Source organism: Prionailurus bengalensis, chromosome B1 (assembly GCF_016509475.1).
Source record: "Prionailurus bengalensis isolate Pbe53 chromosome B1, Fcat_Pben_1.1_paternal_pri, whole genome shotgun sequence".
Taxonomy (NCBI): domain Eukaryota; kingdom Metazoa; phylum Chordata; class Mammalia; order Carnivora; family Felidae; genus Prionailurus; species Prionailurus bengalensis.
In genome coordinates, this window is record NC_057344.1 from 203,373,003 (window position 1) to 203,394,560 (window position 21,558).

Sequence of the window (21,558 nt, forward strand, 5' to 3'; positions counted from 1 at the left end):
GATTCGGCAGCTGCTTAAAGTCCCCGTCCTGAGGCAGACTCACCAAATAAAGACAGTGGTTCCAATTACAGCCATCAACCCAGGAAATGAATGAGGGAGAAGCCCCCACGTGTATTAGGAGGAGGAACAGCGAGAGTCAGCGTCCCCTTTGTCAGGGATGGCCTGTATTTCGTCCAGCAACCTGGGTTTATTCGGAGGAGGGCTGTTTAGATAATAAGAGGCCCTTAGGCCCCGATTTAGAGGCATGAAGGCCTGGACCTGGGGTACCTCGGTCCATTTGCCCTGTTCCTGCAGAAGAGATCTAACTGCTGGGTCCCTACTAAGGCCACGCAGAGTTAGAGGACATTAGTCCTTTCCCGAATTGTTTCCAGGGGGTTAAAAGGCATCCCAAGAGAGAGTCCTTGGGGACCGAGGAGGAAGCTCCCACGCTCCTAGAAAAGTAGTGAAGGTCTGTTACCAAGAAAATCCCCCCACCCCCAACACCTGGGTGGAGTCCCACACGCAGGACACGTCAGAGGTGCCTGGTGTCAAAGTGACCTGAAGCGTCACTGGAACAAAATCGCTAGGATCACCGCCTGTAGGAGGGAGGCCAGCCCTCCCCCCCCACCCCCCTGCGCTTCCCCCATTGCCTTCTAGACTACAGTGGGTGCCGGTGTATGGACTGAGTTTGCCTTGCTGAGAAGGCCGTGCTGAGCCTTGGCTTGAATCCTTCCCTCAAGACCGGAAGAGCCTTAGATCATAGAAAACTTCCCTCTTTCTGTAACCTCTGAACCCCATGCCTGTGTTGAATGTTGCAGGTCTCATGTTCCATAGCCATCGTCTTAGACGTCTGCCTCTATGGTCGCCCTGAAGGTTTCTCAAATGCAGGGTCTTAATTAGCTCTGCATTCTCAATGCTTAGCGCACCCAGGTCTGCTCCCCCCTCCCCCAGACCTCCCACCACATATCAGCAACCGGTAAGATCTGTAATGATTCATCGCGGGTGCTCTAACCAGGCTACACCTGTTGGGAAAGAGGGGTTGTAGCTGCCAGAAACTGGGGCGAGGCAAGAAGTGCTCTCTCTTAGAGCCTCCAGAAACTGCGAGAGGATAAATTTCTGTTGTTTGAAGCCACCCAGTTTGTGGTTCTTGGTTCCAGCAGCCCCGGGAAAGGAAGAAAGCCTCATTAAAATGGAGTGAGGTGGCCCTGAAGGGGGAGCACTCACACAGGTATCTCTGGCTGCGGCCAGGATCACCAGCAGAGAAGAATCATTTGAACAAGAGAGGACATTTTGCACATAGGAATTCCATCTCCTACTTTTAAGAGAAAGAAGGAAGATCCCCAGCCCACCCCAGCAACCACGCGGAAGCACGGCTTGCAGCCCGGGAGAAACTGTCCAACCTCAAACCTCGTGTTCTTCTCCCCTGAACTTTTGTTTAAAACTCCCGCCCGGTTTCCTCCTAAAACCTAACACATCCGCTGAATTTTCCTTCGTGTCTCCAGACTTGGCCCTGGCTCACCGTAGCTTGCACGGCCGGGCCTGCAACTTCTCTGCTCTTCCCGAACAAACTCGTTTTGCTAGTAAAATGGGGGGCTATTCGTTTTTTAAGATTGACCGTAGAGACAGCATGAAAATCAAGCACACGGTCCAAGACTAAAAGGGATGGCGTGAACGGCTGTGTCGACGAGGTTCCAGGCCTCCTTTAGGTCTCACTGAATTCCACAGGAACGGGTACGTGCTCGTGTCTCCGACAAATCACCCGCTTTGGGTCAGGGTTCCCTTCTTCTGGATTCCCACAGAGACTCTATAGCGAAGGGCGAAAGTCCCAACAAGAGGGGCCAAAGCACACAGAGGACGAGGGCTATCTGGGGCTTCTGGTAACGGACAGACTCTGCAGGCTCTGCTGGAGATGTGGGTCCCCCTCGGCGGGCCCGGGTCCTCCCGGGGACACGCGGGCGACACCGGAGGACCGGCCGTCCCCGGCAGGCCCAGGACAGGACCCCTGCTAGAGGCGTGTGCCCGCGCGCTAGCCCCTGCGCGCTCCCGGCGCCCCGCCCCGTGACGTCACAGGCCGCGCCGCCGAGTGCGTCATCGCGGCGCGCCGCCGCCGGGAGCTCGGCGCGGTGGGACTATGGCTGAGGTGGGCCGGGCGGCGGTGCGCGACCCTGGGGAGCTGCTCCCGGGGGGCTTCTGGGAGGCGGTGGCCGTGTGGCTGGAGAAGCCGCAGGTGGCCAACAAGCGGCTGTGTGGCGTCCGCCTGGAGGCCCGGCGGAGGGCCGCCCTGCCCCGGGTGTCGCCCCGCGGCCGCAGGCCCAACGCGGGCCCCGAGCAGGAGGAGCCGGGAGCGGCCGGACGGGGTCCGCGCCCCCCCGAGGGGGGCCCGGGTCGCGGGCCCGAGGAGTCCCGGCACCGGCGCCAGCAAGGGGAGGGCCCCGGGGAAGCAGCCGCGGCGCCCCTGCTCGTAGAGGGCCCCGGGCAGCCCGACAAGGCAGGAGCCGGGGAGGGCGATTTCTCCGCCTGGGATCTGGATTCTCTGTGGGACGATTTCTCCCGAAGCCTCGCCGGCGGCAGCCACGAGTTGCTGGCCTTCCTCACCGGGGCCCGTGCGGGATCGCAGCCAGAGGCGCCGAGCGAGCTCGACGTGGTTCTCAGAACCGTCATCCCGAAAACAAGCCCGCTCTGCCCGCTTGCTGCTCCGAGGAGAGAAGTTGTCGTGCAAGGTAGGAGTGCTTCCGGTAGCGAGGGGTGCCGGAGATCGAGGCGGACGCCAGTCAAAGCGGCAAGGAGAGAGACGGATTTTAATTACAAATATATTATTGCAGTAGGGAGAGGTGTGGGGCCTGAACTGAGCTCCACCTGCATTTGTGCGGAGTTGACCGGCGTTTGAGGGGGAGAGGGCGGGAGGAGGGAGGTGGGGGGGGGGGGCTCCGCAGAGTGAGAGAAGTGACAGTTAAGGAAAGACAGAGGATTGGGGTGAGTCCGTGCCCCTGAGGCCTTCAGATGTGGACTTCAGCGTTACCAGATCGGCTTCGCTGCAGGGGAGAGGCAGTGCTCTTCTACAAGGAGGGCCGGGTTTTTTGTTTTTTTAAGTTTATTTTTGAGAGAGAGAGCACAACGGGGGGAGGGGGAGAGAGAGAGAGAGAGAGAGGGAGGCACAGAATCGGAAGCAGGCTCCAGGCTCCGAGCTGTCAGCACAGAGCCCGCTGCGGGGCTCGAACTCACGGACCGCGAGATCGTGACCTGAGCTGAAGTCGGACTGAGCCCCCGCCAGGCGCCCCAGGACTGCCGGCTTTAGGACCGCTTTCTCCCTTGTGCGCCTGACACCGTGCAGGCTCGGGATGCAGCAGTGGATGGGACATAGGAGCATGTCTGACCTCCTGGGTGCTGTGGTAAATAGAGCGAGGAAAAGCCATGGGAGAGCAGCAGCCTGCTGATTTTTTACTGTTTTTATTGATTGCTTCTACTAAAATGCTGACAAACCGTTGAATTGATTATCCCTGTGTCCCGCTCCCCCAGATGTCCTCAACGGAACCGTAACATTTTTACCTTTGGAAGAAGATGACAAAGGGAACGCAAAGGTTGAGACAAACAACGTGTATCAACTCCGTCTCGGTTGGAGCAAAGAAGAATGGTAAGAACCGAATAGTGGCTTCCCCCTCCGGCACTTTGTTTCCAGGCGGGTGTTTGAGCAGCTGCAAGATTCAGGCCCCGCGAGAACTGAAGGGGCAGCTCCGGTGTGAGAACCTTCCTGGGAGACTTTGTCCCTTGTTGGCCCCTGTGCGGGGGTGGGGCGGTCACCGCCTGGCCTGAGTCTGTGTTCTTCGTGTTCCGTGAAGCCTTGAGAACTGGTAGCAACCGGTTTTAGCGTCCAGGTCAAAGAATTGCAAATCCTTTCATTTTATTTCTTGCAACTTGGGAACTCGAGTGAGTGTCAGCTCCCTTGCTTCCTTCCTGCTGAGGCTCCCCCATGGTTGGGATGGAGTGGGTACCCAGTGGTGCTTCCCACACGAGTGGTACTTGAGCAGGACCCCCTAGTTCCGTGGGGCATTTGGGCCTGTCCAGCAAGTGTCCAAACACCTGTTTGGTGTTTTTTAAATGACCGAGTCAGAGGGAGGGTAAATTCACTTGCCGCTCTGCCGCTCATGTTTTCCTGAGAGCCCCATCGGGAGAGTACAGATACTTTCCAGAACAGCCTTGAGGATTGTGTCTGTTTCATCAGACGGGGCTTTGCACGTGGCTTTGTAGAAAGGAGAGGAGTACAGTGGGAAGCCTGGTTTTGCAGTCAGAAAGGTCAGAAAGGGCTGGGTTTCCCCATTAGCAGTGTGGCCTTGGGTATGTCGCCTCTGTGGCTCCCAGTTTTCCTGTCTGTGAAATGGATTTGATAACTCTTGAACCTCTGAGGAGGGGCCTAGTCTTCCTGGGGACCTGTTGCAGGCAGAGAAGCTTGCCGGGAATTTTTAGGATCTGGGTGAAGCCTCTTTGTTTTTGTTTTTTGTTTTTATATTAAATATAATTTATTGTCAAATTGGTTTCCATACAACCCCCAGTGCTCATCCCAACAGGTGCCCTCCTCAATGCCCATCACCCACTTTCCCCTCTCCCCCCACCCCCCATCATCCCTCAGTTTGTTCTCAGTATTTAGGAGTCTCTTACGGTTTGCCTCCCTCCCTCTCTAACTTTTTGTTCCCCCCTTCCCCTCCTCCATGGTCTTCTCTTAAGTTTTTCGAGATCCACATATGAGTGAAAACATATGGTATCTGTCTTTCTCTGCCTGACTTATTTCACTTAGCATAACACCCTCCAGTTCCATCCGTGTTGCTGCAAAAGGCCAGATTTCATTCTTTCTCATTGCCAAGTAGTATTCCATTGTATGTATGAACCACATCTTCTTTATCCATTCGTCAGTTGATGGACATTTAGGCTCTTTCCATCATTTGGCTATTGTTGAAAGCACTGCTATAAACATTGGGGTACAAGTGCCCCTATGCATCAGCACTCCTGTATCCCTTGAGTAAATTCCTAGCAGTGCTATTGCTGGGTCATAGGGTAGGTCTATTTTTAATTTTTCATTTTCATTTGTTTCCATATATTTTTTAATTTCTTCTCTAATTGCCTGGTTGACCCATTCATTCTTTTGTAGGGTGTTCTTTAACCTCCATGCTTTTGGAGGTTTTCCAGACTTTTTCCTGTGGCTGATTTCAAGCTTCATAGCATTGTGGTTCGAAAGTATGCATGGTATGATCTCAATTCTTGTATACTTATAAAGGACTATTTTGTGACTCAGTATGTGATCTATCTTGGAGAATGTTCCATGTGCACTCGAGAAGAAAGTATATTCTGTTGCTTTGGGATGCAGAGTTCTAAATACATCTGATCCAATATATCATTCAGGGCCCTTGTTTCTTTATCGACCGTGTGTCTAGATGATCTATCCATTGTTGTAAGTGGGGTATTAAAGTCCCCTACAATTGGGGCGCCTGGGTGGCTCAGTCGGTTAAGCGGCCGACTTCGGCTCAGGTCATGATCTCACCGTCTGTGAGTCCAAGCTCCACGTCGGGCTCTGTGCTGACAGCTCAGAGCCTGGAGCCTGTTTCAGATTCTGTGTCTCCCTCTCTCTGACCCTCCCCCGTTCATGCTCTGTCTCTCTCTGTCTCAAAAATAAAAATAAATGTTAAAAAAAAAAATTAAAGTCCCCTACAATTACCGCATTCTTATCAATAAGGTTTCTTATGTTTGTGATTAATTGTTTTATGTATTTGGGGGCTCCCGTATCTGGCGCGTAGACATTTATAATTGTTAGCTCTTCCTGATGGATAGACCCTGTAATAATTATATAATGCTCTTCTTCATCTCTTGTTACAGTCTTTAATTTTTTTTTTAATGTCTTTATTTTTGAGACAGAGACACAGCATGAGCAGGGAAGGGGCAGAGAGAGAGAGGGAGACACAGAATCCCAAATGGGCTCCAGGCTCTGAGCTGTCAGCACTAGAGCCCGACGCGGGGCTCGAACTCACGAACTGTGAGATCATGACCTGAGCCGAAGTCGGACGCTTAACCGACTGAGCCACCCAGGCGCCCCTCTTGTTACAGTCTTTAAAGTCTAGTTTGTCTGATATAAGTATGGCTTTTCCACCTTTATTTTCACTTCCAGTAGCATGATAGATAGTTTTCCATCCCCTCACTTTCAATCTGAAGGTGTCCTCAGGTCTAAAATGAGTCTCTTGTAGACAGCAAATAGATGGGTCTTTTTTAAAAAATCCATTTTGATACCCTATGTCTTTTGATTGGAGCGTTTAGTGCATTTACATTCAGTGTTATTATAGAAAGATACGGGTTTAGAGTCATTGTGATGTCTGTAGGCTTCATGCTTGTAGTGATGCTTGTAGTGATGTCTCTGGTCCTTTGTGGTCCTTGCAACATTTCACTCACAGAATCCCCCTTAGGATCTCTGGTAGGGCTGGTTTAGTGGCGATGAATTCCTTCAGTTTTTGTTTGTTTGGGAAGACCTTTCTCTCTCCTTCTATTCTGAATGACAGACTTGCTGGATAAAGGATTCTCGGCTGCACAGTTTTCCTGTTCATCACATCGAAGATTTTCTGCCATTCCTTTCTGGTCTGCCAAGTTTCAGTAGATAGGTCTGCCACTAGTCTTATCGGTCTCCCTTTATAAGTTAGAGCGTGTTTATCCCTAGCTGCTTTCAGAATTTTCTCCTTATCCTTGTATTTTGCCAGTTTCACTATGACATGTCCTGCAGCAGATCGATTCAAGTTCCGTCTGAAGGGAGTTCTCTGTGCCTCTTGGATTTCAGTGCCTTTTTCCTTCCCCAGATCAGGGAAGTTCTCAGCTATGATTTGTTCAAGTACACCTTCAGCCCCTTTTTCTCTCTCTTCTTCTCCTGGAATTCCTATGATAATGGATATTGTTCCACTTGATCGAATCACTTAGTTCTCTAATTCTCCCCCTCGTAATCCTGGATTTTTTCATCTTTTTCTCAGCTCCCTCGTTTTCCATAGTTTTATCTTCTAATTCCCCTCTGTCTCTTCAGTCCACGCTGTGGCTGCCTCCATTCTATTTTGCACCTCATTTGTGGCATTTTGTAATCCATTCGGAGTATTTTTTAGTCCCTTGATCTCTGTAGCAATAGATTCTCTGCTGTCCTCTATGCTTTTTTCAAGCCCAGCAATTAATTTTATGATTATTATTCTAAATTCTTGTTCAGTTATATTGCTTAAGTCTGTTTTGATCAATTCGTTAGCTATCACTTCTTCCTGGAGTTTCTCTTGCGGCGAATTCTTCCGTTCCATCGTTTCGGCTACTTTTCTGTCCCTTTTGCCTTTTAAAAGCTTGTTGTGTGCTCTGCCCGTATGAAAGGAGGGTCCCACGCCGTCCGGGGCCTGGCCCTTCAGGAGGTTGTTACTTGCTCTCTGTTGTTGTGACTTTGGTTATTTTATTTCCTACTCATAGTGATGGTTTGGACCCTCCACCAGGTGTGCTTTGATTCGTTCCTTGGAGTAGCCCTGGAAAGGAGAACTGACAGACAGGAGACGAAAACACGCACACACACACAGAACAAACAAACAAGTAAACAGAAACAAAAAACAAACTAAAAACAATCCAAAAGCAGAAAACCAGAAACACCGACTACAAGTAAAGAACAGGGTGGAGGTGCTGACGGAAGAGAACAGACAGAGAGAAGTGACAGGAGGGGGGGGGGGGGGATAAACATTGACCAGGCAGAGAGACTAAAAGGCTTAGTCCAGAGAGAGAGAGAGAGAGAGAGGAAAATAAGGAAGGAGGCGGGGAAAAAGAAAGGAAGATACAGTTACCCAGACAGAGAAACTATACGGCTTGATTATTCCAGAGAGAGAGAAAGGAGCGTAAAGAAGGAGGCGTGGAACACGTGTCAAGAGAATGCGTTAGATTTGTCTCTTTAGACAGACCAATAACCAGAGTAACCAGCCTGGGGGAGGGAAGAGATGAGGAGGAGAAATGGGCGGGTGGGCAAGAATATATCTCTATATCCAGAAGTGACCTAGGGTTAATCCAGACAACGCTGCGTCGCCGGGCTGGGGGAACCGTCCGCAGGGTCTGTCCAGCTCCGGGAGATACGCGGTCACCCGGTGCGGAGGGGCGTGGTTTGGTGTAGGCTGGTCCCGCCTTCACCGTGGGCCCCAGGACTGATCCCTGAGGCCCCACCGTGCTGGTGGTTGTGGGGTGGGGGGGGACGGCGATCCCCCAGTCTCTTCTCCGCGGACCCGGTAGACCCCGTTTGAGTCGTCCTCACTGTGCCACGGGCACAGATGGGGCGGTCCTTCTCGCTCCGCCAACTCCCCTGACCCTGCGCTTGGCTGGGATTCGACGTCCCGCTCCGTGTGCTCTGGTGCTGGGGAAGCGCCTCTCCATGCGGCCTGATACGTGGCCCCGGCTGGCCGTGTCTGTGCCCCCGCACTTCAGGGAGGACCGCCTTCTACTGTGGACCTCCCCACCAGCCTCCCCACCGAACCCCGGGGGTGGCGGCCGCAGGCGGGCTTTGTCTTTTCCCACAGCGCTCCAGGGAGGGGGCCGCTTTCTCCTACTGCGGGCTGCGCCCCTGACCGACACCGAACCCGCCGGCTCCCCTCCTCCCCAGGTGCGTGAACAGGGAGCCGGCCCCGGTCCGATGAAAGCCCCACAGTTAGAGATGGGACCCCTCTGAGTCCCAGCCCGAGGTTTCTCTCTTGTCCAGATACAGCCCTACGCTTCCCCAGCCGTTCTTTGTCTTCCCTTTGTCTCTCGCGAGAAGGGGATCCCTCCCCTCCGTGCCTACACGGCCCGTTCACAGTCACCCACTTACCGTTTCTCAGGTTTCCCCATTTTCTTCCCGGTAGTTTCAGTCTCTTTTCCTGCCAGACTCTTGGGGTTCAGAGTCCTTTGGCTTCAGCACTTCTTTGTTTGAGAGACTCAGGAAGCGTGGATCCCCTTGCTTCTCCGCCACGTTGGCCCCCCTCCTCGAGAACCACGGGTGAGGCCTCTTTGAATTTTCAAGAGACTGCCCGAGGGACCTGGCCCCAGGCCCTTGCCTCAGCGGGCGCAGGCGCCTTGGGGAAAGCCATGTCTCCCGTGGCGGCCGCCTGGGGTGCTGATGGCAGAGCTGTTAGGTGAGCGCTGAAGGCTCCTGCTCGGGTCTGTTGTGAGGGCGCCCAGCGGGGCCCGGCCCTGGCAGTGCCCCGCGCAGGTGATGCATCGTGGTCACGTTCTGGGCTGACGTCCCGAGGACTCGGGCTCGGCTGCCCGCTCCCCGTCTTTCCGGGTGGGCATTTCCTGTCCTTGCCCCACCGGGCAGCCGTCCCTCACATCCCCTTGGGCACTGGGACCAGATACCGAGCATCAGTTGAATGGGAGTTGGTGGGGCCGCCACACGTGCTCCCCACCGGCCCCTTCCATCGCGTGCTCAGCACTGGGCAGAGCGGTGAGCGGGTCTCGTGGGGCGACACATCTACACGCTCTGCCACCAGGTAGTGCTGAGTGCCGCGAAGTACCATAAAACAGGTGAAGTGGGTCTCTGCCTTCCCTAACGAGGGGACGTGGGAACAGTGTCGTATCCGGTCCACGCAGGGTGCGTGGGGAATGCCTCCGAGGAGGGGACATCGCACGTGAGGCCTGAGCGGATGAGGGAGTGGCCGTGGGGACTCTGGGGACACCCAGGGAAAGAGCACGAGGCCCAGGGAAGAGCAGGGAAGGGCCTGACAGGGTGTGTGGGCCCCAGCGGGAGAGCTTCCAAGGTGAAGGGAGTGGAAGAGGGGTGCCGCCCGAGTCCCGCCCAGGCTCTCGCCGCATCGTGACCTCGCGGGGGTGCGTCTGTCGTGGAGAATCGGGGCCTGTTACTTAGGAATGACTTGTGTCCCTCCGACGCACACGCTGGCAAAAAGCCTGCAGGTCCCTGCGCCCTCTGGGGCAACTGGCCGCTTGCCCTTGTCCCCTCGCGCCCTCCCCGGCCCTGCCCCTCTCGTCCGGCTGCCTGTGCCTCTGCTTCCTCTCAGGGGCCCCTTCTCTCTCTGCCTGACCAGCTCCGTGCTGCTCTCCCCTTCATTGTGCCGCCAGCGTTGGGTCCTCAGAGGGGTTTCGTGAGCTCCTGCTCGTGTGTTCACGCAGACGGTGAGGGCCTGCCGTGCGGCCCGTGTGCCGTGGGTCCCCGCACCCGGAGCTGCGGGCTGGCCTGGGCCCCGAGACACGCGGAGACAGTGAACCTGTGAGCTGCCCGGGGCTGTGCCTGTGCTTAGCTTTGTGACTGAGCACTCAGCTCTTGGGCCAGTGAGTCTGAGCGACCGGCGTGCTCGCATTTGAGTTGCCCTTGTGAAAATGTGGAAGATGGGAATGGGAGGAGAATCCTTGGACGTCGGGAAGCTGGCTAGTCAGTGTGCGAGGCAGACGGTAAGAGGGGCTTTGTTGTTGGTCGTCGACCCTTGTGATGGGATTCGTGGGATGGGCAAAGGCATCTTTAACCTTGGCGGCAGGAGAAGAAGTCTTCCTGCTTTTAAAACGTGCGTTTTTCTCCATTGGACGAAAGTTCTGCAACTCGTCCCGGATTTTTGGGTTTCAGGTCAAATCGTTGTGTGAAGGTCAAATAGCTGTGTGACCATGCCCTCTACTCTTGGGGGAAACGGTTAACGTACAAATAGGACTCGAAACCCGCCCTGCTTATTCATGTTTCTCTTATTTTTGAAGGTTCATATCTGTTTCAATTTTCTGTCCAGAAAGATGGCATTCAGACGGAACTGTTTATCCCAAACCCGCCTGGCTGGGGGAAGAGCTGCTGGCCAGGCTGGCCAGGTGGTCTGTGGGGAGCAAGAGAAGTGGGTTTAAAAGCACCCTGTCCCTCGTTTCCATCATCGAATACAGCAAGACTTACCAGGCGCTTAAGGAGAAGCATAAAGACATGGTCAAGGTAACTCTGGGGGAAACATTTGCGACTCCCTTGTTCCGATGGGTGGCGGTGACCAGACAACAGGTCAGGCGGGTAAAGTCGTTTCTCCCGTAGACCTTCCAGTTTGTCCCGACGCAGACATCACGGCGGAACATACCCACTCACGGGCCCCCACTGCAGGCAGGCTGTACTTCGACATTCGTGTGGATGCAAACTGCGAAAATATTGACAGATGTGTTACGGAGAAGGACCTTTTTCTTTTGCGCTTTGCCAATTTTTTTCCAAGCGAATAAAAGGGAACATTTAATTGAAAATACTTAAAGATTAGTTACTAAATTGCCACATTTCCTTAGGATGTACTTAAGGATGTTTAAGGAGAATATATAAAAACTTAAAGTACGAAAGCATATATTTTCCGAAAGGAGATACATCTCAGATCACGTCTATCACTGCATATTGAAGACATAAAAAGAAGGTAGCAGCAGACGTCTGTGTTCACACCCAGAGGAAGAAATAAAGCGTCACTAATGGGGCTGAACTTCTCTTGTGCCCTTGCCAGGGTCCGGCCCTGTTCCTGGAAGGAACCACGACCTGTCCTTTCCACGTGTGATTTTTTCTCAGTTACCTGTGGTCGTGTAACAGGGTGCCCCAAAGGTCACAGGCTGGAGGCAGTGACCGTTCATTAGGGGACCTGGCCGACCCAAGCTGGAGACCCTCCTCTTCCAGATGCTGGTCTGTGAGGCCTTCATTATCTTACTAACTGTTCGGTTCTTTCAAGAAAGGACCTTCTGTTATTCCAGCCTTTGAAATTGTCCTGAGTCACGCAGACTGCCCTGCCTAATCCCCATGCCTAGAAACAGAACCCAGAACAGGGCAGAACGTGTAACCTTGTCGTTGGTGTTGCCTCTTCTGCCAGATGTCCTCTGCACGTTGCTAGTTTCGACGATGGGGTGTCCCGCTTGTGCAGCTGGTGTCGCACAGCTTTGAGAGCACCTGACCGTTGTCCTGTGTGGCGGCTGAGGTTTTCCCCTCAGGCTTTGTCCCTGCTTCACAGATAGGGAGATGGGGGCCAGCTGACAGCCAGTCACCAACAGGCTAGAGGGCTAGAGCTCTGACCTCCTGACCCTTTTGCTCTCCTCGCCCGGTGCCTTGCTCATTTTCCTCATCTACCTAAACGTCAGGGATGGCATGGCCGAGAGCTTTCCCCTGAGGTCCTGTGGTCTCACCTGAATGTCTTACGTGTGTTGTCCTTGTTGGAAAATCCTGCCTTGGACGGCATTGCCCTTGACGGGTCCTGTGATGCATCCAGGGTACAAGTTTTATGTGTCTTGATGCGGATCTCTTACTGCAGCAGAGTGATCCTAAGTGTCTGCTTTGCAATGAGCTTATTTTTTTAAGTTTTACAGCCTGACGAGTTTGACTTGTGCCTTATGGGGATACTTAAGTATAGCAAGATGGCTAGGTGCTGGGAGAACAATTTACATACGCTCTTACCGATTTCTCAGGTGTGGCCTGAAGTTACTGATCCTGAAAAGTTTGTGTACGAAGATGTGGCTATTGCTGCCTACCTGCTGGTAAGGACCGCTGTCGTCATCTAGGCTCCTGTGGGGCGGGGCAGGGTTGCCACTGGCAGAAGCTGTCAGCGGGGAACAGCACGTACCGAAGGGAACAGCACGTCTCGAATTCCCTACCTTGGGGCGTGTCTGGTTCTGCTTGCCAGGTCGGTAACAGGTGCAGCGGTCGGATTTTGCGTGAGTGAGGCATGAGTCTGAGTCGTGTGAAGCCGAGCTGCGGGGACTCCAGCTTGGCAGCTGCCTGCTTGATTCACCGTCACCGTGGACACGCTGGGTGGCCCTCGCTGCCGGCGGGGCCCATGTGATAGGCACTTGCCTTCCAGTCCTGAATCTTCCCTTAGCTAGCTCACCAGTCTTGATTTTAGACTAGATAATTTCCAGTTTCCTTTCCTCTGTGATTCTCATCGCCCGTTTAGAAACAGCATATCTTGCTTTGATTATCAAAGTAGATAGTCTTGAAGAACATAGAGAAAGCCCGAGGACACCAACAAACGATAGTCTGTAAAGCTCTTGCCCAGAGACGACCACTTTCCCGCGGACTCTTGATGGAAGAAGAAAGCTTCGACGCCCGCACAGCATCAGGCAAGAGCAGGGGCCGACACCCCTTCCGCTCCCTCCGCTCGCCTGTCCGACACCCACACAGAAGCCCAGGGCCACAGACGAGACCTCTCTACCTGTTGTGGAAACGTGATTTGTAATCCCACGTGGGGTTTGTGTCTGAATTACTCTTGGAAGAAGTGAATCAGGAACTGATTGTTTTTGTTTTGTTTTGTTTTGTTTTTTTAAATTAGGTTCTGTGGGAAGAAGAAAGAGCTGAGCTGGGCCTGACAGCCAAGCAGTCCTTTGTTGACCTAGGATGCGGAAATGGGCTCCTGGTTCACATCCTGAGCACCGAGGGGGTAAAGTGCACTTCCCTGGCCGTTTTGGCTCCTTTTCTAAAGTGTCTTCCGGTCCAGCACAAGGGCCCTTGAGCCCTTTCTCTGCCGGTACGAGCCGCATCCAGGGTCTGCCTGGCGGTCAGACTCGTGACTGAGGAGAGCCGGCGGCCCTCACGCCACGTAGAACAGGGCTCGCGGGCGCGCACGGCGGTTTCTGCTGTCAGGTGCCTCTTCGGGACGCTGGAAGGGAGTGGGAGGGAGTCAAGGCACTGGAAGGGAGTGGAAGGCAAGGTGGATTCTGCCCTCCAGAAGCTTAAGTCCAGCTCGGAGGACAGTTTTTACACTGTGATGTAACACGGCCATACCGAGTCTTGCACCATTTTCTGGACCCGTGAAGTAAAGGCAGGAAGTGCTTAGAGCAGCCCCCGCCTCCGGGAGCGGTTCCGCGTAAGTGCGAGCCACGACCCGCCCAGGCTGGTGCTTCCAGCTGGCGTCAGCCTTCCTGTGGAGTCGCCGAGCGGAGTCGCCTTAGCTTGGCAGCTTCACACTTCGTCACGGGGACCACGGCTGATTTGTTTTTGTTTTTAATGTTTATTTTTGAGAGAGAGACAGAAAGTGTGAGTGGGGCAGGGGCAGAGAGAGGATGACACAGAATCCGAAGCGGGCTCCAGGCTCTGAGCTGTCCGCACAGAGCCCGACGCGGGGCTCGAACCTAAACTGTGAGATCATGACCTGAGCCCAAGTCGGACGCTCAACCGACTGAGCCCCCTAGGCGCCCCGCCCCGTGAGCTGATTGAGCTGATTTCTTCTGAGGGTAGCATTGTTTCCTGTCTCAGAGACGTTCTGTCCACAACTGTAGGAACTTAAAACGGGGCTGTTACAATGTACCTTTAATTGCTCTATAAAAAAAACAAGGTCGTGGCACCTGGGTGGCTATGTTGGTTAAGCGTCCGACTCTTAATTTGACTCTTAATATTGTCTCGGGTCGTGATCTCACAGTTCGTGAGTTCGAGCCCCATGTTGGGCTCCGTGCTGACATCTCGGAGCCTGCTTGGGATTCTCCCTCCTCTCCCCTCCCTCTTTCTCTCCCTCTATCTCTGCCTCTCTCCCTCTTGTACGTGCTCTCTCTCTCAAAATAAACAAAAATTAATAACAAAAATAGAAAACTGAGTTTGTAATTCTAACAGCTGTGCCCAAGTTGTCTGTGGGATGTCGGCACATCAGGTGGTGACTGCAGGCTGGTGGGTGAGGAGGACGGGGTTCCTTGTGCATCCCCTTCTCCCCCTGACTTAGAAATAAGCACGGTTGCCCTGGAGAGCTGGCGGGCGCGGGCACGGCGTGCCTGGTAAGGAGCAGCTGAGGAGGACGAGCCTTGCCTGCCGGCAAGCTGGAGGGGCAGACGTGCTGGGGTCTGCACTTGACTCTGGGGCCCTGGCCCTGGACGTGTGCCCGCTCCTTGACTGCATTTCCCCTTCGTGAAGACTCCCGGTGACCCTTAGCAGGGCACAGGTTCTTAACCTGTGCCTTGGAGGGGCGCGAGTGTCTGTTGGCATTGCCGAGAAACCGCGGGCGCCTTAACCGCGGAGGTTGAGGGTCTCTTGTGCTTCACGCCGGTGGCAGTACCTGCAGAGTCGGATCTGTTCTCGCCAGTTTGTAATAATGCGCTGCCGTTAACCTTGGATTTCTGAAACTATTTCAGCACCCAGGCAGAGGGATCGATGTCCGAAGAAGAAAGATCTGGGACGTGTATGGACCGCAGACTTGCTTAGAGGTACTGGCTTTGTTCACTTGCTTGAGCCCAGCGGGTTGTCCCCCGGTGACCCTTGTTTTGCCGAGTGTCCAGGGGCCTGGTGCGTGTTACCCAGTCCTCACACGGGGCCAGGTGTCCATCCCCTGTTGTCCCTGCCGCCCGCAGGGCAGGACACACGCATATCTGTTTGTCCCACCTCCTGTTCTCGACTGTGTTTTTGGATGACAAGTTACGTTATGTAAATCTTTGTTCAGAAATCTTAGGTAATAAACCTTAATCCACTTAAGATAAATCTGTCATAGGCTGAACTTTAAAACTTTTTTTTTTTTTTTTTAACATTTATTTATTTTTGAGGCAGAGACAGAGCACGAACAGGGGAAGGGCAGAGAGAGAGGGAGACACAGAATCTGAAACAGGCTCCAGGCTCTGAGCTGTCGGCACAGAGCCCAATGCGGGGCTCGAACTCACAGACCGCGAGATCGTGGCCTGAGCCGAAGTCGGATGCCCAACCGACTGAGCCACCCAGGCACCCCTAAAACGTTTTTAATGATACTGTCATGTTGGTTTTCAGAAAGGTTTTCTTTCAAACACTTTCATTTCAGGCAGAATTTCGCATGCCGTAAGATACGCGTTCAGGAAAACAGAAAAAACTAGAGATTTGCGTGTTTACCAAATATTTGAGTGCTGTCTTCCTGCCAGGCAATCTCAGGTGTTGATGCACATGCTGCCCTCACGGGGGTGGGAGGCGCCCCCAGGTACAGCGTGGGTACAGGGCACCAGCTGTGACGTGTGGAGCAGGGTTGAAGACCTGAGCGGGGCGGGGAGGGGGAAGGTGCCACTGCGGGGCAGGTCCTGCTGTGTGCGTGGTGGCCCCAGGAGGGCCGCCCTGCAGGAGGGCTGGTGGTGAGAAGTCCGGGGAGAGAAGGTCAAATGCAGCCGGCTGGGGGGCCGCGGACAGGGGCGGCACATCTGCTCTGAGCCCGTGACTGTGGGGTCAGGGTGAACCCAGGTCACTCCCGCCCTGCTCTGGAGTAGCTCCCTCGCCCTGCTGCCAATCAGAATGTGTCCCAAGGGGGAAAGTGACCGGCCCCCTCAGCACTCCCACGTCAGGTACGGATGGTGTCGGCGTCTGGTCGAGGCCTCCGAGCTGGCCGGCCGGCGGGATGCTCAGCGGTGGGGTCCACGCCCTTCGCTCCTCCCCGCCACCCAGCTCTGCTCAGCTGCCCCGGTTGCCTCAAGGCCTTCGTCCTGGACTTAAATGCAGGGTGGGACAGGACACGGGTTCTCCTCCCCAGAGGGCAGAGCGCCGACAGGACTCTTCCTGTGTTGATTTCCGGGAGAAGAGCCTGGCGCCCCAGAGCTCACGGCCTCGGCAGGTACTCTCTCAGCCCTCCCGTGGCCCCGCTGCCCTCGTGAGGCAGGGCTCAGCTCTGTCATTCCATCTGCAAATAGGAAATAAAGCGGACACCATTTCTGTATTTTTCTCTCTGCCTCACTTTTAAAGTTGAATAATATTGAAGAAGATACTGCCAAAAATAAAAAGGGTCAGCCTCTGGAGGGAGGTTCATTGCAGGCTTCGCTCATGTTTTCCTTGTATGTTTGTGTTTTGCTTTGTAATGTATGAATTTGCACTTGCTTATACATTCATACATCAAAATAGGTTAAAACGTTGAGAAAAACCTCAGGTTGGAAGAAAGTTGAGGAGCCGGGCGACGGACTTGGGGGGGCTCTGCAGACGTGCAGACCGGTGCACACAGACCATGCGTCACCTGGTCAGTCAGGCTCTGGGTTTAGTGCGAGGCCGATGAGCAGAGCCACAGGAGTTACGTGGTTGGTTTCAGAATTCCCTGTGTCCCTGTGTTCTGTGAAAAAGCGGAATAATTTCTTTGGGTGAGAAGTTCAAACAGCAGTTGAACAGGCCCTCTGTTTAGTCGTGACCCTAGGACAGAGCTGGCTGGCATGAGGTGCCCCTTGGAGAACGGGAGAAGGTTCTAGTTCTTTATTTGAGGTTCCCCAGCACCCCGACTTTTCTGTGGAGGGGGAAACTGCCCCAGCCCACTCATTCCAGGCCTGCTCAGAAGGTTCTGGGTTCTAATCTCATGTGGATCTTCTTGTTACACCTGGACCTTCAGTTGTCGTGTTGAGTCCTGCCTGTTCTCATGTGCAGCGTGAGGGTGGATGCTGGCCACGTTTCTGCTACACCTGCCGCAGGGGAACACAGCCAGAAATGAGCGTGCTTTTGTTGGCGCGTATGAGTGTTTGTGTATACGTCCTGGTGTGTGAGTCGTTGCCACGAACAGGGACAGTCTGTACAATGGCTGAGCACGAGTTTACAGCTTCTTCCAAAAACCCTATTTGGCTGTAAGCAAGAGACTGTTAAGAAAAAAACACTAGTTTAAAGAAGTTTTTTTAATGTTCATTTGTTTTTGAGAGAGAGAGAGAGAGAGAGAGACAGAGAGACAGAGAGACAGAGAGAGAGAGACAGGGCATGAGCGGAGGAGGGGCAGAAAGAGAGAGGGAGACAAGGAATCCGAAGCAGGCTCCAGGCTCTGAGCTGTCAGCACAGAGCCCGACGTGGGGCTCGAACTCACAGACCACCAGATCATGACCTGGGCCGACTGAGCCACCCAGGCGCCCCAAAACACCTGTTTTAAATTTTTTTTTTTTAAACATTTATTTATTTTTGAGACAGAGAGAGACAGAGCATGAACGGGAGAGGGTCAGAGAGAGAGGGAGACACAGAATCCGAAACAGGCTCCAGGCTCTGAACAGTCAGCACAGAGCCCGACGCGGGGCTCGAACTCACATGCCGCGAGATGGTGACCTGAGCCGAAGTCGGACGCCCAACCGACTGAGCCACCCAGGTGCCCCCAAAACACCTGTTTTAAATAACATGTCGCATGGATCACAAAACGTCTTAATTGTGTTATGATGCTGTATAGGAAGGGGAACTGCTACCATTTGCTGTGTTCAAGATGTTGATGAAACAGGCCTCGAACTGTGATGATGGCGGTCGTGAACTGTAAACCGCGTGTTTGTTAATGCGGGCCATTTAAACAGAAATACACGAATTTTAATATGTGTGTAAATAGAAGCGCAGATGCTGAATTTAAGAACCAGAAAGATTGTAGAATTCAGCTTCTACTTTCGTATACATCACGTCTGCAAAAGGCACGCGGTTCTGTTGTCGTAAGGAACGGCCCTGGACGGGAGTGTTGTCCTAACGTCTTACCGCTTTGTTCTGGCCGGGGGGTAGCAGGTGTGCCTACTTCCCTCGGGGGGTCGTTCTTCAGTTTTAAAACAAGGAGGATTTTGAGTGGTCCGTGTATCTTTTTTGTCTCCAGCTCTTACCGACAGACCTGCTATTGGGCCCGGACTTGAATCATGGGTGACGGTCTGCTGCTTAGCAGAAAGAATAGGGTGTTTATGTAAAGTTCTTAAATCACAAAACGAAGCTGTTTTCAGCCTAATTACAGAGGTTATCAGAACGGTTAACACGCCTCCTCAGTGGGATTTTACTTGGCCTCTGAGTGTTTATAAAAGATAATCACGTGATAGCAGCATATTTGTTGTTTCTACGTAAACTCTGGCCGTTTTTCTGGCCTCACCCCTCACTTTTCACGGGTCTGCTGCAGCACGCACCTTGACAGACTGGAGGTGTGGGATACGTTGTGGTTCTCAGCAAATCAACTTCAGGCCAACTTGCTTCCACTTTCTTGCCCCCGTATTCTGCCCACGTGGAGACAGTTCCTGTGTCCCCTCTCCTGTAGCTCCAGTGTATGTTCATGTAGAGAAGCACTCTTTTTTTTTTAAGTTTGCTTATTCATTTTGAAAGAGAACAGAGGAGGGGCAGAAGGAGAGAGAGAATCCCCAGCAGGCCCTGCGCTGTCAGCACAGAGCCCAGCTCGAGGCTGTGTATCACGAACCTTGAGATCATGACCTGGGCTGAGATCAAGAGTCGGACGCCTCACTGACTGAGCCACCCACATTGTTAAGGATCCGAAAGATTAGTAATCAGCGTTCTTAGTTTCTCTAGTGATGATGCTGTAAGTTGCTGTGTTTCATGCCCCCTGGGCAGACGCGGGCCCTGTGCTCAGGGGAACGCCTGTACCCATGGGGCCCCGAGGGGCTGAGGTCACCCCAAGCAAGCTGCGGTTCCTTGGGGCCTTTGCCTCAGTAGCTCTGTGCTGCTCTACTAAACAGTGGTCTTATCTTGTGTTTTTCTTTTAGGAAGGTGCAATCACACCCAGCGATGAGACCCTTTTCCCTGACGTTGACTGGGTAATTGGTAACCATTCCGATGAACTGACACCGTGGATACCTGTGATCGCAGCCAGGTGAGTAAGTGTCCCGCACAGCAGGGCGGGCGGCGGGAGGGATTTTGTTGCCTAAACCTCGCTGTCCAGAAGTAGCCACTTGGGGCTGTGGAGCACTGGAGACGGAGCTCGTTCGGACTGTGGGGATGAGAACGTGCCGAACGTGCTGGTTTAGGCTTAGATTCTGACTGCTTCTGAAAAAAATTTTTTAAACGTTTATTTTTGAGAGAGAGACAGAGAGAGCGTGAGCCAGGGAGGGTCAGAGGGAGAGGGGGAGACACAGAATCCAAAGCCGGCTCCAGGCTCTGAGCTGGCAGCACAGAGCCCCACGTGGGGCTCGAACCCAGGAACTGTGAGATCATGACCCGAGCCGAAATTGGACAACCGACTGAGCCACCCAGGCGCCCCATCTAACTGCTTTATTTTACCGTTTGAGATATGGCTAGAAAACATCAAAGTACATCTGAATAGTGCTGACGAAAGCTGACCATTTCTGCAGTATTTCTGTCCAGGGAGACAGGTCATGTTTTGGAAGTTATTTTCTGATAACAGGAGTGAGTGTCTCCAGAGGGAAAATCTGCCAACACAGAGACGCCTCACAGCAGTACTAATGTTCACAGAGGGGGGCTGCGCCCGTGGCCGTGCCTCTGGGTCGGCGGGGACCTTGTGAACACGCAGCTTATGGTGGCGGCCCGGGTATTTTGTTGCCGTGGCTCCTGATCCAGGCGTCTCGTGAACTGTTTCAGCTCTCGAGGAGCAGTGTAGCTCACGGAGCAAGTCTTAACGTAATCTTTCTTGTGCCCGCCTCTGAGATCTCGCTCCCAGCCGAAATCCCAAAACACTTTGGGAAGTTTTACGTTTCAAGTCAGTAAGAACAACGCAGTGGAATGCACTTTGTACAGGCAGTTAGGCTCCTGGTCCGTAGGAGGGATAGACCACGCCGTGTCGTCTCTGGGAGCAGAGCGAGGGACAGCTCGAGCTCGGGCTCTGCTCTGGAACAGCCAGGGGGAGCAGATGCTTCTGCTTTACCGCGGTGCACGATGGCCACGTGGCTCTGCGCTGAGTGTTCTTGTTTTGGGGATTGTTTTTGAAGGTCTAATTACAGCTGCCGTTTCTTTGTCCTTCCCTGCTGCTTCTTTGACTTCGTGGGGAAATACGCCCGGAGGCAGAGCAGGAAGACTCAGTACCGAGAGTATCTCGATTTCGTGACTGAGGTGGGCCTGGCCTGCGGGTTCCACGTCCAGGAGGACTGCCTGCGCATTCCCTCCACCAAAAGGGTGCGTCCTGACCGCTTGGGGCGTCCTCGGTGGCCTCGGTGCGGCGTCGGCCTCTGGGGGGAGGGTTCGGGGCCGTGTCGCAGAGCCACAGGGGACCCCGTGATGTTTGAAAGCCTGTGCCGATTCCGGCATCTCGGACGCTGGCGGGGGTCAGAGGGCTCGCTCTGTCCCCGCGACCCCCGCTTTGAAGGCCTTTTGGCAGTTCCTTCCCCAGGCGCGCAGCAGCGCTGCAGGGAGCCCTCACCGAATCCTCATTTCCTTCCCAGAAACCGTGAGTGGCCCTAGGGGACCTTCCCAGAGTGGGCGTCAGCCGGACTCGTGTGGAACGTCCTAAGCTAGTTTGTCCGAGGCTGCTCACCACCTCCGGGGTCCTCGGGTTTCCCAGTCACGGGCCGAACCTGAAGTTTGGTTCCAGGTTCAGAGCGGTTCAACGTCTCGTTCCGCGCTTCAGTAATTCCGGTGTACCTGCGATGCGATTTGCCCAGGCAGGCACCGCCCCTGCCACAGTCTGTGACCGCAGCACACGTGCCCCCTGTGACCCTGCCAGCGGGCCAGTCCCCTGGAGAAGTCGAGGGAGGTGCCACCGTCAGCCTGTGTTCGTGTCAGTAGCTTCCTCTTATCAGACTCTGTGGCTGTCAGGCTTCTTACCATCAGCAAAGCGCAGAAACCCGTCATATCCAAATCGTGAGTTTGATCGCTCGATGTGGCACAAAGGATCCAGGGCAGGTTTAGGTGAACTCGCGGCCCTGGCACCACCTGGCCATGAACTCCGCGGCACATTGCACACCGCATCCGTGCCCTCGTCTGTCCAGGGGGAGGGGGGGCCCTCCTGGGCTCGTCTCACAGACTAGATAGAACGGTGCCTTCATCTAAGGGCTCCG

General features: G+C 53.9%; 1 protein-coding gene across 3 annotated transcripts in view; it reads left to right on the forward strand.

The window, feature by feature from the left end:
• The first annotated feature begins 2,075 nt into the window (after positions 1-2,075).
• Positions 2,076-21,558, forward strand: part of TRMT44 (tRNA methyltransferase 44 homolog) — a 30,112-nt gene continuing 10,629 nt past the window's right edge. For 2 of the 3 annotated variants that reach the window (XM_043573091.1, XM_043573092.1), the window contains exons 1-8: positions 2,076-2,699; positions 3,496-3,610; positions 10,684-10,903; positions 12,388-12,456; positions 13,248-13,355; positions 15,034-15,105; positions 19,315-19,421; positions 20,494-20,677. In XM_043573091.1, the coding sequence (XP_043429026.1) occupies positions 2,111-2,699; positions 3,496-3,610; positions 10,684-10,903; positions 12,388-12,456; positions 13,248-13,355; positions 15,034-15,105; positions 19,315-19,421; positions 20,494-20,677 (1,464 nt within the window). In that variant the 5' untranslated portion in view covers positions 2,076-2,110. The remainder of the gene's footprint in view (positions 2,700-3,495; positions 3,611-10,683; positions 10,904-12,387; positions 12,457-13,247; positions 13,356-15,033; positions 15,106-19,314; positions 19,422-20,493; positions 20,678-21,558) is intronic. The other variant, XM_043573093.1, reaches the window with a different exon arrangement.